Source organism: Thalassophryne amazonica, chromosome 9 (genome assembly GCF_902500255.1).
Source record: "Thalassophryne amazonica chromosome 9, fThaAma1.1, whole genome shotgun sequence".
Classification (NCBI taxonomy): Eukaryota; Metazoa; Chordata; class Actinopteri; order Batrachoidiformes; family Batrachoididae; genus Thalassophryne; species Thalassophryne amazonica.
In genome coordinates this window covers 25,079,086-25,094,933 of record NC_047111.1, presented here as the reverse complement: position 1 = coordinate 25,094,933, position 15,848 = coordinate 25,079,086, and the positions used below count along the sequence as shown (strand labels likewise).

The following is a 15,848-nucleotide window of genomic DNA, read 5'->3' as shown; positions in this document are numbered from 1 at the left end:
CCTACAGCCAAGTTTTATGACGATAGATGCAGAACTGTGCCCGTGAGACTGTTAACTAACGTGGCTGATTATGGGATTCTCACTTTTTGTGTGATCTTGAAAAATGAGTTTATTGTAGGATTATCTGAATCATACATCCAAATGTAATGGCGACAGATGCACAACTGTGCACCTGAGACTGTTAACGACCACACAAAAAACAGGCGATCATACAACCCCTGGCAAAAATTATGGAATCACCGGCCTCGGAGGATGTTCATTCAGTTGTTTAATTTTGTAGAAAAAAAGATCACTGACATGACACAAAACTAAAGTCATTTCAAATGGCAACTTTCTGGCTTTAAGAAACACTAAGAAATCAAGAAAAAAAAATTGTGGCAGTCAGTAATGGTTACTTTTTTAGACCAAGCAGAGGGAAAAAAAATATGGAATCACTCAATTCTGAGGAATAAATTATGGAATCACCCTGTAAATTTTCATCCCCAAAAATAACACCTGCATCAAATCAGATCTGCTCGTTAGTCTGCATCTAAAAAGGAGTGATCACACCTTGGAGAGCTGTTGCACCAAGTGCACTGACATGAATCATGGCTCCAACACGAGAGATGTCAACTGAAACAAAGGAGAGGATTATCAAACTCTTAAGAGGGTAAATCATCACGCAATGTTGCAAAAGATGTTGGTTGTTCACAGTCAGCTGTGTCTAAACTCTGGACCAAATACAAACAACATGGGCAGGTTGTTAAAGGCAAACATACTGGTAGACCAAGGAAGATATCAAAGCATCAAGACAGAAAACTTAAGGCAATATGTCTCAAAAATTGAAAATGCACAACAAAACAAATGAACGAATGGGAGTAAACTGGAGTCAACGTCTGTGACCGAACTGTAAGAATCCGCCTAAAGGAAATTGGATTTACATACAGAAAAGCTAAACGAAAGCCATCATTAACACCTAAACAGAAAAAAAAACAAGGTTACAATGGGCTAAGGAAAAGCAATCGTGGACTGTGGATGACTGGATGAAAGTCATATTCAGTGATGAATCTCGAATCTGCATTGGGCAAGGTGATGATGCTGGAACTTTTGTTTGGTGCTGTTCCAGTGAGACTTATAAAGATGACTGCCTGAAGAGAACATGTAAATTTCCAGTCATTGATGATATGGAGCTGCATGTCAGGTAAAGGCACTGGGGAGATGGCTGTCATTACATCATCAATAAATGCACAAGTTTACGTTGATATTTTGGACACTTTTCTTATCCCATCAATTGAAAGGATGTTTGGGGATGATGAAGTCATTTTTCAAGATGATAATGCATCTTGCCATAGAGCAAAAACTGTGAAAACATTCCTTGCAAAAAGACACACAGGGTCAATGTTCTTTGGTGGAAGTTGAAGAAAATGGTCCATGACAAGGCTCCAACCTGGAAAGCTGATCTGGCAACAGCAATCAGAGAAAGTTGGAGCCAGATTGATGAAGAGTACTGTTTGTCACTCAAGTCCATGCCTCAGAGACTGCAAGCTGTTATAAAAGCCAGAGGTGGTGCAACAAAATACTAGTGATGTGTTGGAGCGTTCTTTTGTTTTTCATGATTCCATAATTTTTTCCTCAGAATTGAATGATTCCATATTTTTTTCCCTCTGCTTGGTCTAAAAAGTAACCGTTACTGACTGCCACATTTTTTTTTCCTGATTTCTTATAGTTTCGTAAAGCCAGAAAGTTGCCATTTGAAATGACTTTAGTTTTGTGTCATGTCTGTGATCTGCTTTTTTTTCTACAAAATTAAACAACTGAATGAACATTCTCCGAGGCCGGTGATTCCATAATGTTTGCCAGGAGTTGTATAACTAGGTAACTAACTGTCCTGCAAATGTTTTTGAATTTGTAAAAAGCCCAGGCCAAAGGCAATCCTAGGTTAATCAAGTCTGGCTTCAAATAACCTGAGGTTAACTGCACCTGGATTAAAACACATAAGTGAAAAGGTGGAAATAGGGCAGTAGATAACATATTTACAGAGAAATCACACAAATGGTGATAGAAGCACCAAATTCGACACAAATACACCTTAGACATTACTCTTCTTAAAAAATATAAATAAATAAATGGCCAGGTCAGTTGAATTACACAGGGGTCAACATTGAAAGATGCTTCAATCATATTGAAAACTTTACCACATTATTTGTCTGAGCATAAAGATTCCAAAAAGGTACAGTTTGGAGTATCTGTGACTGAATGTTCTGGAGTTATGGGTAAAAACAGCATGATGACAAAAGTCCGTTTCAGTTTGTACAGTAGCTCTATTTTGGTAAAAAAAAAAAAGTGATGCAAATTATTGGTTAATAGGGTATTTAACAGGAATAGTTTGCACCATGGGTCATGCTTACGGGGTAACATACACTCAACAAAAATATAAACGCAACACTTTTGGGTTTTGCTCCCATTTTGTATGAGATGAACTCAAAGATCAAACTTTTTCCAGGTGTGCCTTAGACTGTCCACAATAAAAGGCCACTCTGAAATGTGCAGTTTTGTTTTATTGGGGGGGGATACCAGTCAGTATCTGGTGTGACCACCATTTGCCTCATGCAGTGCAACACATCTCCTTCGCATAGAGTTGATCAGGTTGTCAATTGTGGCCTGTGGAATGTTGGTCCACTCCTCTTCAATGGCTGTGCAAAGTTGCTGGATATTGGCAAGAACTGGTACACGCTGTCGTATACGCCGGTCCAGAGCATCCCAAACATGCTCAATGGGTGACATGTCCGGTGAGTATGCCGGCCATGCAAGAACTTGGACATTTTCAGCTTCCAAGAATTGTGTACAGATCCTTGCAACATGGGGCCATGCATTATCCTGCTGCAACATGAGGTGATGTTCTTGGATGTATGGCACAACAATGGGCCTCAGGATCTCGTCATGGTATCTCTGTGCATTCAAAATGCCATCAATAAAATGCACCTGTGTTCTTCATCCATAACAGACGCCTGCCCATACCATAACTCCACCGCCACCATGGGCCACTCGATTCATTCATTGACATCAGAAAACCGCTCACCCACACGACGCCACACACGCTGTCTGCCATCCGCCCTGGACAGTGTGAACCGGGATTCATCCATGAAGAGAACACCTCTCCAACGTGCCAAACGCCAGCGAATGTGAGCATTTGCCCACTCAAGTCGGTTACGATGATGAACTGGAGTCGAGACCCCGATGAGGATGACGAGCATGCAGATGAGCTTCCCTGAGACGGTTTCTGACAGTTTGTGCAGAAATTCTTTGGTTATGCAAACCGATTGTTTCAGCAGCTGTCCGAGTGGCTGGTCTCAGAAGATCTTGGAGGTGAACATGCTGGATGTGGAGGTCAATCAATCAATCAATTTTTTTATATAGCGCCAAATCACAACAAACAGTTGCCCCAAGGCGCTTTATATTGTAAGGCAAGGCCATACAATAATTATGTAAAACCCCAACGGTCAAAACGACCCCCTGTGAGCAAGCACTTGGCTACAGTGGGAAGGAAAAACTCCCTTTTAACAGGAAGAAACCTCCAGCAGAACCAGGCTCAGGGAGGGGCAGTCTTCTGCTGGGACTGGTTGGGGCTGAGGGAGAGAACCAGGAAAAAGACATGCTGTGGAGGGGAGCAGAGATCGATCACTAATGATTAAATGCAGAGTGGTGCATACAGAGCAAAAAGAGAAAGAAACAGTGCATCATGGGAACCCCCCAGCAGTCTACGTCTATAGCAGCATAACTAAGGGATGGTTCAGGGTCACCTGATCCAGCCCTAACTATAAGCTTTAGCAAAAAGGAAAGTTTTAAGCCTAATCTTAAAAGTAGAGAGGGTGTCTGTCTCCCTGACCTGAATTGGGAGCTGGTTCCACAGGAGAGGAGCCTGAAAGCTGAAGGCTCTGCCTCCCATTCTACTCTTACAAACCCTAGGAACTACAAGTAAGCCTGCAGTCTGAGAGCGAAGCGCTCTATTGGGGTGATATGGTACTACGAGGTCCCTAAGATAAGATGGAACCTGATTATTCAAAACCTTATAAGTAAGAAGAAGAATTTTAAATTCTATTCTAGAATTAACAGGAAGCCAATGAAGAGAGGCCAATATGGGTGAGATATGCTCTCTCCTTCTAGTCCCCGTCAGTACTCTAGCTGCAGCATTTTGAATTACCTGAAGGCTTTTTAGGGAACTTTTAGGACAACCTGATAATAATGAATTACAATAGTCCAGCCTAGAGGAAATAAATGCATGAATTAGTTTTTCAGCATCACTCTGAGACAAGACCTTTCTGATTTTAGAGATATTGCGTAAATGCAAAAAAGCAGTCCTACATATTTGTTTAATATGCGCTTTGAATGACATATCCTGATCAAAAATGACTCCAAGATTTCTCACAGTATTACTAGAGGTCAGGGTAATGCCATCCAGAGTAAGGATCTGGTTAGACACCATGTTTCTAAGATTTGTGGGGCCAAGTACAATAACTTCAGTTTTATCTGAGTTTAAAAGCAGGAAATTAGAGGTCATCCATGTCTTTATGTCTGTAAGACAATCCTGCAGTTTAGCTAATTGGTGTGTGTCCTCTGGCTTCATGGATAGATGAAGATGGGTATCATCTGCGTAACAATGAAAATTTAAGCAATACCGTCTAATAATACTGCATAAGGGAAGCATGTATAAAGTGAATAAAATTGGTCCTAGCACAGAACCTTGTGGAACTCCATAATTAACTTTAGTCTGTGAAGAAGATTCCCCATTTACATGAACAAATTGTAATCTATTAGACAAATATGATTCAAACCACCGCAGCACAGTGCCTTTAATACCTATGGCATGCTCTAATCTCTGTAATAAAATTTTATGGTCAACAGTATCAAAAGCAGCACTGAGGTCTAACAGAACAAGCACAGAGATGAGTCCACTGTCCGAGGCCATAAGAAGATCATTTGTAACCTTCACTAATGCTGTTTCTGTACTATGATGAATTCTAAAACCTGACTGAAACTCTTCAAATAGACCATTCCTCTGCAGATGATCAGTTAGCTGTTTTACAACTACCCTTTCAAGAATTTTTGAGAGAAAAGGAAGGTTGGAGATTGGCCTATAATTAGCTAAGATAGCTGGGTCAAGTGATGGCTTTTTAAGTAATGGTTTAATTACTGTCACCTTAAAAGCCTGTGGTACATAGCCAACTAACAAAGATAGATTGATCATATTTAAGATCGAAGCATTAAATAATGGTAGGGCTTCCTTGAGCAGCCTGGTAGGAATGGGGTCTAATAAACATGTTGATGGTTTGGATGAAGTAACTAATGAAAATAACTCAGAACAATCGGAGAGAAAGAGTCTAACGAAATACCGGCATCACTGAAAGCAGCCAAAGATAACGATACGTCTTTGGGATGGTTATGAGTACTTTTTTCTCTAATAGTTAAAATTTTGTTAGCAAAGAAAGTCATGAAGTCATTACTAGTTAAAGTTAATGGAATACTCAGCTCAATAGAGCTCTGACTCTTTGTCAGCCTGGCTACAGTGCTGAAAAGAAACCTGGGGTTGTTCTTATTTTCTTCAATTAGTGATGAGTAGAAAGATGTCCTAGCTTTACGGAGGGCTTTTTTATAGAGCAACAGACTCTTTTTCCAGGCTAAGTGAAGATCTTCTAAATTAGTGAGACGCCATTTCCTCTCCAACTTACGGGTTATCTGCTTTAAGCTACGAGTTTGTGAGTTATACCACGGAGTCAGGCACTTCTGATTTAAATCCTTAAACCTAGTTACAGCGCTTTCTGAAAGACTTCTAGTGTAATGAAACTTATTCCCCACTGCTGGGTAGTCCATCAGAGTAAATGTAAATGTTATTAAGAAATGATCAGACAGAAGGGAGTTTTCAGGGAATACTGTTAAGTCTTCTATTTCCATACCATAAGTCAGAACAAGATCTAAGATATGATTAAAGTGGTGGGTGGACTCATTTACTTTTTGAGCAAAGCCAATAGAGTCTAATAATAGATTAAATGCAGTGTTGAGGCTGTCATTCTCAGCATCTGTGTGGATGTTAAAATCTCCCACTATAATTATCTTATCTGAGCTAAGCACTAAGTCAGACAAAAGGTCTGAAAATTCACAGAGAAACTCACAGTAACGACCAGGTGGACGATAGATAATAACAAATAAAACTGGTTTTTGGGACTTCCAATTTGGATGGACAAGACTAAGAGACAAGCTTTCAAATGAATTAAAGCTCTGTCTGGGTTTTTGATTAATTAATAAGCTGGAATGGAAGATTGCTGCTAATCCTCCGCCCCGGCCCGTGCTACGAGCATTCTGACAGTTAGTGTGACTCGGGGGTGTTGACTCATTTAAACTAACATATTCATCCTGCTGTAACCAGGTTTCTGTAAGGCAGAATAAATCAATATGTTGATCAATTATTATATCATTTACCAACAGGGACTTAGAAGAGAGAGACCTAATGTTTAATAGACCACATTTAACTGTTTTAGTCTGTGGTGCAGTTGAAGGTGCTATATTATTTTTCTTTTTGAATTTTTATGCTTAAATAGATTTTTACTGGTTATTGGTGGTCTGGGAGCAGGCACCGTCTCTACGGGGATGGGGTAATGAGGGGATGGCAGGGGGAGAGAAGCTGCAGAGAGGTGTGTAAGACTACAACTCTGCTTCCTGGTCCCAACCCTGGATAGTCACGGTTTGGAGGATTTAAGAAAATTGGCCAGATTTCTAGAAATGAGAGCTGCTCCATCCAAAGTGGGATGGATGCCGTCTCTCCTAACAAGACCAGGTTTTCCCCAGAAGCTTTGCCAATTATCTATGAAGCCCACCTCATTTTTTTGGACACCACTCCGACAGCCAGCAATTCAAGGAGAACATGCGGCTAAACATGTCACTCCCGGTCCGATTGGGGAGGGGCCCAGAGAAAACTACAGAGTCCGACATTGTTTTTGCAAAGTTACACACCGATTCAATGTTAATTTTAGTGACCTCCGATTGGCGTAACCGGGTGTCATTACTGCCGACGTGAATTACAATCTTACCAAATTTACGCTTAGCCTTAGCCAGCAATTTCAAATTTCCTTCAATGTCGCCTGCTCTGGCCCCCGGAAGACAATTGACTATGGTTGCTGGTGTCGCTAACTTCACATTTCTCAAAACAGAGTCGCCAATAACCAGAGTTTGATCCTCGGCGGGTGTGTCGTCGAGTGGAGAAAAACGGTTAGAGATGTGAACGGGTTGGCGGTGTACACAGGGCTTCTGTTTAGGGCTACGCTTCCTCCTCACAGTCACCCAGTCAGGCCTGCTTTCCCGGCTGCTCGGGATCTGCCAGGGGGTAACTAACGGTGGCTAAGCTACCTTGGTCCGCACCGACTACAGGGGCCTGGCTAGCTGTAGAATTTTCCACGGTGCGGAGCCGAGTCTCCAATTCGCCCAGCCTGGCCTCCAAAGCTACGAATAAGCTACACTTATTACAAGTACCGTTACTGCTAAAGGAGGCCGAGGAATAACTAAACATTTCACACCCAGAGCAGAAAAGTGCGGGAGAGACAGAAGCCGCCATGCTAAACCGGCTAAGAGCTAGTAGCTGCGCTAAGCTAGCGGATTCCTAAAAACACGCAAAGTGAATAATGTGTAAATAATTTAGAGGTGATTCAGCAGGAGTGCTTTAGTTAAGGCACGTAAAGATTACACTGGGCAACAAATCGTAATCTAGATAACTAGATCAATCTAACTGCGCAGATTAAACAGCTAACAGATACAGAAAAACACCGCTGTGCTCCGGAACAGGAAGTGATACAATACCGCAGTGAGAGCCAACCACCAGTAGAGGCCAGGTCCTGGGCTGGTGTGGTTACACGTTCGTCTGCGGTTGTGAGGCTGGTTGGATGTACTGCCAAATTCTCTGAAACGCCTTTGGAGACGCCTTATGGTCGAGAAATGAACATTCAATATACGAGCAACAGCTCTGGTTGACATTCCTGCTGTCAGCATGTCAATTGCACGCTCCCTCAAATCTTGCGACATCTGTGGCATTGTGCTGTGTGATAAAACTGCACCTTTCAGAGTGGCCTTTTATTGTGCACAGTCTAAGGCACACCTGTGCACTAATCATGGTGTCTAATCAGCATCTTGGTATGGCACACCTGTGAGGTGGGATGGATTATCTCAGCAAAGGAGAAGTGCTCACTATCACAGAGTTAGACTGGTTTGTGAACAATATTTGAGGGAAATGGTGATATTGTGTATGTGGAAAAAGTTTTAGATCTTTGAATTCATCTCATACAAAATGGGAGCAAAACCAAAAGTGTTGCGTTTATATTTTTGTTGAGTGTATGTCACGTCATAGAATCCAATGGACATCAACATTGACCTTTACTTTGGCAACCACATGTTCAACACAGTCAAAACTATTCCTTTTATTAATCCTATTAGCTCAATCAATAATTTGCACCACGTATTACCAAAATTGGAGCAACTTTAAATCTCGACCCCTGTACAACCTGAAACCGACTTTTGTCACCATTTTTGTTGTTTTTAATCCCATAACATTCCGTCACAGATAGTCCAAACTATACCTCTTTGCAATCTTTGTGCTCAGACAAATCATGTGGTGTAGTTTTCAATATGACTGGAGGATCTGTGCAATTCTTCTATTGTCCCCTATCTGGCTGCCTATTGAAAACTCAACTGGCCAATCATTTTTTTCTCCAAAAGAGTAATGTCTCAGAAGTATTTGTCCCGAAGTTGTTGCTTCTGTCACCATTTGTAGGATTGTTTTGATTATCTGCTGCACTAAAAGGTGCTGGTCATTTTTTCGAGCAGTACTCTGATTGAAACTGAATTAACACATCAACTTTGGCAAAAATCTAAAAAAAACAAAAAAAAAAACAACAAATAATCACATGTGAAGAAGATGCACAGTGGAGTCCTACAGACGTGCGCATTTTCCAACATTATTAAGATGATTTGATGGTAGTTCTGCAAAAGTCAGTGACCCAAGGCCTATTGGGCCACTATTTGGGGCAAGTGGGTGCCGTGAAGGATCGAGTCTGTGCTGGGTTTCCTTATGACTAATCGCCTCAGTAGGTGGTTTTACGGATGAGCTTCTTCCCTCTGTGAGGTCACAGGACAGTTGAATAGTAACATTTTATTTTTCTGTACATTCGAGACAAAAAAAAAAAATCCAGTTGGGCTTCTTTTAAACATTAACAAAATCACCACATTAACCATTTAGCCCGTCATTTTCAGTGGGCAAATAATTTCTAAAGCCACATTTCTTTGGACAAGTCTGGGAATTGACACCAGGCTTAAGAAACGGAAACAGTATGGCAAAATCTGTCTGCAGAAGGCTGTAAATCTCAAATACTTATTTTTGTTAATTCTTCACTGGTCTTGGTGGCTTCCTTCACTTCTGTGGTCAGTTAGCGTTTAAAGAAATACCTCCTGCAGACACATTTACCAGTTTATGTATAATTCTCAGTGACTGATGTAAACGAAACGTTCATGAAATTAAGGTACAAGAAATGGTTATAATTCATCAACTGAACGTGACATCTTTTCCTTCAACAGCTCGTCTTAAAACTACATTGTGGTAGAAGCAGGTATGCACGCGCACGCACACACACACACACCAGACTCCATACAGACGAGGGGATTCAAGAACAAAAATAAAGTGCAGCTGCTGTTTGCGTCACTGATCTAATTTACAGGTCACGTGAGGTTAAGACGGTCCGCCTGACAAAATGAACAGCCGTCAGTCATCCGGTCTCCCTCTGTGCCAACAGATGAGCCATTTGAACACGCCCACCTCCCATATCCAAACTGGACATGCACACTGAAGATAATTTCATTGCTCAGCTTTAAGTCATAAGGAAAAGACATACTGAAGTTGAAATGAGAAATTTAACACAAATAAGGCAAGAAAAAAAAAAAGTAATTCATCAAGTTTCAGGCAACTAGATATATCTGACATTGACACACTGGTGAATGTGGGAGACAGAATTAACTTGTATCCATGGCAACACGAGTAACTTTTCTGTTTTCCAACTTCTCAATTGTCTTAAAAAATTAATAAATACACAATCCTGGAAAACAGAAGTCTGTCGAATATTAAAATAATTACTTTCATTAATAAAGAAACCACAGAGAAACCAGCAGGAGCAGACACGCACATAGAAGCTTCTACCTATGAATTTTGTGGCACCAATTGTGCAAAAAGTTGCAGTTACAGCTTCAGAACGACACACCAAAAACTGCAACTTGCAAAAAAAGAAAAAGCTGAACCGCAAAGTTCTTATAGCCAATAAACAGAGCTGTGATGTCAGGCATGCTTAACAAATCCAGGCTTTCTTTCCTGGCTCAACAAATCCACACATCACAATCTGAGCAAACTAATATCAGCAAGTTTAACGATAGATTTTTTTAAAAATGGGGTCATAACAGTTTAGAAGTCACAAATGCATAAAATGTGCTAAAAGTGTCAAATTAATATTCCAACAAAATCAAACTGAAAAACAAACTGAAAAACAAACAGAAATCGGGCTGAAGGTCAGTTTGACAAAATACAGGGGTGCGGGCTGTGACCATTACGAGGCTTCGTTTATCTCTAAGCAAGTATCGCATTTCTTTGAACGGGTAAAATTTGAAAGCCGTCCACGCATCTGGAGTGTTTGTGTCTACTAGAGGTGGGAAGAAGTCACCATGAAGTCACTCTCAAGTCATGAAACAGCAAGTCCCAAGTCATAATGACCACCAACTGTTTGCAAGCCGATTTGAGACTTGACTTGGAACTTGCAGACTGATCACTTGAGAATGACTGTCCCACCTCTGGTGTCTACATTTTGTTATTGTCTACTACAATTTAATTTTAGTTGAGATTATTTTTAGGGACATATAGAATTCAGCAATAGCGCCTACTCCTGGCTGGCTGGCAAATGTGCACATATGTCCCATATCTTTGGGACAGTGAAGAACAACACCTTTAGGAAGGGAAAAAAAAAAAAAAAATGGACAAAATGTGAAAACAAACAACTGCTGCCTCAAAATCAGAAACCACTTAATGGACCTAAAAACAACTACAGACAACTTCAACACTGAAATCACTTAAATCCTGTAAGTGTGGTGCAAAAAAAAATCCCCTTAAAATCTGAGAACAGACATGAACAGAGAGTAGGTGAAAACAATACTTCACCGGTCTGATCGTGAGCAGCAGCAGCGTGTCGGTCACTCAGTCTGTGAGAACTAAGAGGCAGCAAAATGAAAAATCAGTCAGCATGCAGATGAACGCCGAACACACCGAGGCAGCCCCAGGTCTGAGCGCATCCCACGCACGTTCCACTTCACAACACCGCCATTAAGGAGTGTTCAGCCTTTCCACACATGGTTCAGAGCACGTGTTCAAACTCGCGCTCTCCACTCGAGATGTTTTCGCAGGGCTGCTGGCGCCTCTTCCGACATTCCGCTCGGAACGTTTGTCGAGAAAAATGCTTTTGAAATTTGAGACTAAGTGAGACGTAACTTCGATGTGAACTTCTTTCATCCTGAAGTTGTATTTGCGTCTAACTTCCTTCCGTCGGTATCGACCATCATGCACAGTTTGTCCTGATAACCTAAACATTCGACATTTCATAAAACTTCAGACCAACATGCCACAGGATACACAGGGAAACCACCAAAGTCATCAACAAGAGCTAACATAGCTTATAATAATAATAATGCTAAGGCCAAAAAAACCTAAGATGTCTGTGAATGTGGGAGATTCTAACTGGGACTGTAGAGCGCATCGCCTTCTGGACCAAAGTCCTGCCATCTGTGCTAACAGTAACTGACGAGACCTGTCAGGTCTGACTGTTAGTTTGGCTCCACAAAGTTGACCACCAGGGCGCGCTCAGACACGGAAGCTCTCTCCTTTGCCGTCGATGTGGCGCAGACGCAGGTAGACGTCAGTGCCAATGCCCTGCATGGACTGGATGGACAAAGAACCACCGAGGTACTCTGCGTAGGCCCGAGATGTGGGTAAGCCAAACCCAAACCTGTGGAGACACAAACAGCAGGCTCAGACGTTCTGCATGAGGAAACCACTTCACACCCATGGACAGGAAGTCATCCCCAGCCCTCCTACAAGTGTCGCAGGGTCACAGTTTTTACCCCTCATCCAAGACAGGACAGCAGGACCAGTCAAAAGGTCTCATCACCCATAAACAGAGCTGTGACATGAGGCAAGATTAACAAATCCAGGCTTTCCAAACACCACAATCTGAGCTAACTAATAGAATGACTAGTTATCAGTTTGATTTGTTCAAAATGCCTTTTCACATATTTATTATCAGTCAAGTATTTGTTGCTCATGGTGTATATTTGTAAGGTAAATGTAACTCATTGGTTAAAGCAATAAATTTTTATCTGACTGAATTTTTTTCCTGGCAAAAATCAATGCCAGCAATTCCCTAAAATGCAGCGCAGTGGGGGAAACACTTTTTTCCTCAATAAATGCAATAAGCACATTATACAGTATACAAATCTATTCTAAATAGCCTCTAAGGAGAGAGAGACAAAGAATAAAAAGAATGCAAAACCTGAAGAAAAAGGTACATAAAAGGGTGGTGGGGGGTGGGGTGTAGTGTTGATTCTGGGGGATCTGGAGTATCTCCCCAGAACATTTTTAAAAGAGCAAGTCAAATTTTGTATATTCTGGTGAATTTTAATGGGTTTGAAGCCCTCTGAAACAAAGAAAACTCACTTCAAACTGTCAAGTAAAAACACAGTATTGATTATGGGGGGTCTGGGGGTGCTCCTCCAAAACTTTTTTTAAAAACAGCAAGTTAAATTTAGCATATTCTAATGAAATGTAATGGGTATGAAGCCCTATGAAACAAAGAAAACTCACTTCAAACTGTCAAGTAAAAATTCTTTGTCTTCTGTAGTATTTTAATCTGTTCTAATCCAGTAAATGTGCCAAATGGGTGCTGTGTTGCTGGCTGTACATTCAATAAAATACAAAATTAGGGCCTAAAGCAACAACGTTGTTCTGCTCTGCACAAAGTAACACCGTCACCTGTTTTAAAAATGCATCCACACTGAGAAACTCAAAACTGGCATATTCACATTTAATTGGTAAACTGCTCTCACTCGTAAAACAAACTAGGGCTGCAACTAACGATTATTTTAGTAATCGATTAATCGGTCGATTATTTTTTCAATTAATCACTTTTTATTTTTTTACTTACATGTGAGTTTTGCCATTATTTCTTTAAGTAAGTTGTTATTAAAAGGCCTTTATCACAGAGCATCAACTTTTGGGCTTGATATTTTCATGAAAAAAGACAAATGTGCAGTTTATTGCATTTTATTTATTTCTTGTGTAAAAATACAGCTTAGATGTGGTTTGACCGAAACAAATTGTCAGTAAACTTAAATAAAACAGGGATGAAGTGGAGGAGTAAGAGTCACTAGGTGTTCACAGGAAACAGTTATTTCTATATTTATGTTGTTACTTGGTTTTATCTTTTCTGTTTTGTTTTATCATATTCTTTTTGTCTGTTTCTCTAAAATTGTATTATAGCATAATTAGTTATTATTACTATTGTTGTTGTTGCTATTATTAATATGTAAAAATAAAATACAATTTGTAATACATTTGACTTATGACAACGCTGAGCCATTAATTATTACACAGAAAAAAAAATGCACACAACACGCCGATATGCAAACAGCTTAACGCCAACTTTAACATTGAAAACACCATAGACACGCTAACGGGTTAGCATCAGTCCCGTTTTTAAGTTGTAAAATACATCTGTTACAACTGTTTCAGAAGACCATAACAGGTCGGTTTAACATAAAAAGGTAAATATTACTCACAGACATATGCTCTTTAGGGTTTTAGTGGGGAAAAATTAAGATAAAGCAAAATATAACTAAGAACCGAAGCAGCAGATCGAAGCATTGCTTCGTTGATTCAAGGCTCAAAGTAAAGCCACACCCTGCGCTATTTGGGGAGTGTCTGCCAATGTTCCCACGAAGACAGAGAGGAGAAGGACCGTGGCTCATGGCAAGCAGTAAACAGAGTGGAGAGGAGTGAAAATTCACACAGTCCCTTCCACCGCGGCGGCACCATCCACTCCGACATTGCTGCTGCTTTGATTAGCGCAGAATGGAATGTTGCTTTGACAATACACGACACCACATGCGCGCGTACAGTAGTGTTCAGAATAATAGTAGTGCTATGTGACTAAAAAGATTAATCCAGGTTTTGAGTATATTTCTTATTGTTACATGGGAAACAAGGTACCAGTAGATTCTCACAAATCCAACAAGACCAAGCATTCATGATATGCACACTCTTAAGGCTATGAAATTGGGCTATTAGTAAAAAAAAAAAAAAAAGTAGAAAAGGGAGTGATCACAATAATAGTAGCATCTGCTGTTGACGCTACAAACTCAAAACTATTATGTTCAAACTGCTTTTTTAGCAATCCTGTGAATCACTAAACTAGCATTTAGTTGTACGAGGTATCTTATAAAACTAACCGGCAGTTTTATAAAAAAAAAAAACTATATGATTTGATTGACATGCGATTACGCCAATCATGCTTGAACCCTCGTGCGCATGCGTGAGTTTTTTCATGCGTGTCGGTGACGTCATTTCCCTGTGGGCAGGCCTTGAGTGAGATGTGGTCCCGCCCTCTCGGCTGAATTCCTTTGTTTCACACGCTGCTCGAGACGGCGCGCGTTGCTTTATCAACATTTTTTCTGGACCTGTGAGGAATATCCGAGTGGACACTATTCGAGAAATTAAGGTGGTTTTCGGTGAAAAGTTTATCGGCTGATGAGAGATTATGGGGTGTTTCTGTCGCTGTAAGGACTTCCCACGGAGCAGGACGTCCTGCAGCGCTTCCAGGCGCCGTCGTCGGCCTGTTTCAAGCTGAAAACATCCTAATTTAAGGCTTAATTCACCCAGGACATCGTGAGAGAACAGAGAAGATTCAGAAGAGGCCAGCATGAGGACTTTATGCGGACATTCCACTGTTTAAGGACATTTTGTAATGAAAGACGTGCGCACAAATTCGCAGAGTCGTTTCCGTGACAACTCGGTGAATCTGTGTGCGCCGCGACAGGAAAAACACCTCCGTGTTGAAAACCATTTGTAAAATTCAGGCGGCTTTTGATGGCTTTCAACAAGTGAGTAACTGAGAAATTGTTTAACAGCTTGGGCATGTTCCAACTTGTCCGTTAAGGTTTCCAACGGAGGTGTTTTTCCTGTCGCGACCCCCCGCGGTCGGGTCCGGCCCGACATGCGACTCTGCCCGCACGTTCTTTCATTACAAAATGTCCATTAACAATGGAATGTCCGAATAAACTCCTCATGCCGACTTCTTCTGAAAGTTCTCTGTTCTCTGACGACTTACTGGGTCAACAGAGCCTGAAATGTGGAGGTTTTCAACTTGAAACGGCGAGACGCTGCCGCCTCAAAGCATTAGACTGCCGTCAGGCGCCGTGGGCCGTCCTTACGGCGACACTACCAGACAAATCTCTCATCAGCCGTTAAAATTTTTACCGAAAACCAGCTGAATTTATCGAATGGTGTCCACTCAGTTGTGCCTTACAGTTTTGAAAAAATTTTGATCAAACAAAGCAGCAGTCTCTGAGCCATTCCTAAACAATGGAGGAAAAAAAAAAAAAAAAAAAAAAAAAAAAAAAAAAAAAAAAAAAAAATCGACGAGAGGGTGGGCGACTCCTCACTCAAAGACTGCCCACAGGCGAATGATGTAACCGACAGGCGTGAAAAAAACTCTTGCATGCCCACGAGCGTTAAAGCATGTCTGATG

At 41.0% G+C, this 15,848-nt stretch overlaps 1 protein-coding gene across 1 annotated transcript in view; it reads right to left on the bottom strand.

Moving 5' to 3' along the window:
- Positions 1–10,447: 10,447 nt before the first annotated feature.
- The window catches only part of bckdk (branched chain ketoacid dehydrogenase kinase), a 58,406-nt gene continuing 53,005 nt past the window's right edge, over positions 10,448–15,848 (bottom strand). Inside the window, exon 11 of the mRNA XM_034177819.1 lies at positions 10,448–12,053. Coding sequence (XP_034033710.1) covers positions 11,909–12,053 — 145 coding nt within the window. The 3' untranslated portion in view covers positions 10,448–11,908. The remainder of the gene's footprint in view (positions 12,054–15,848) is intronic.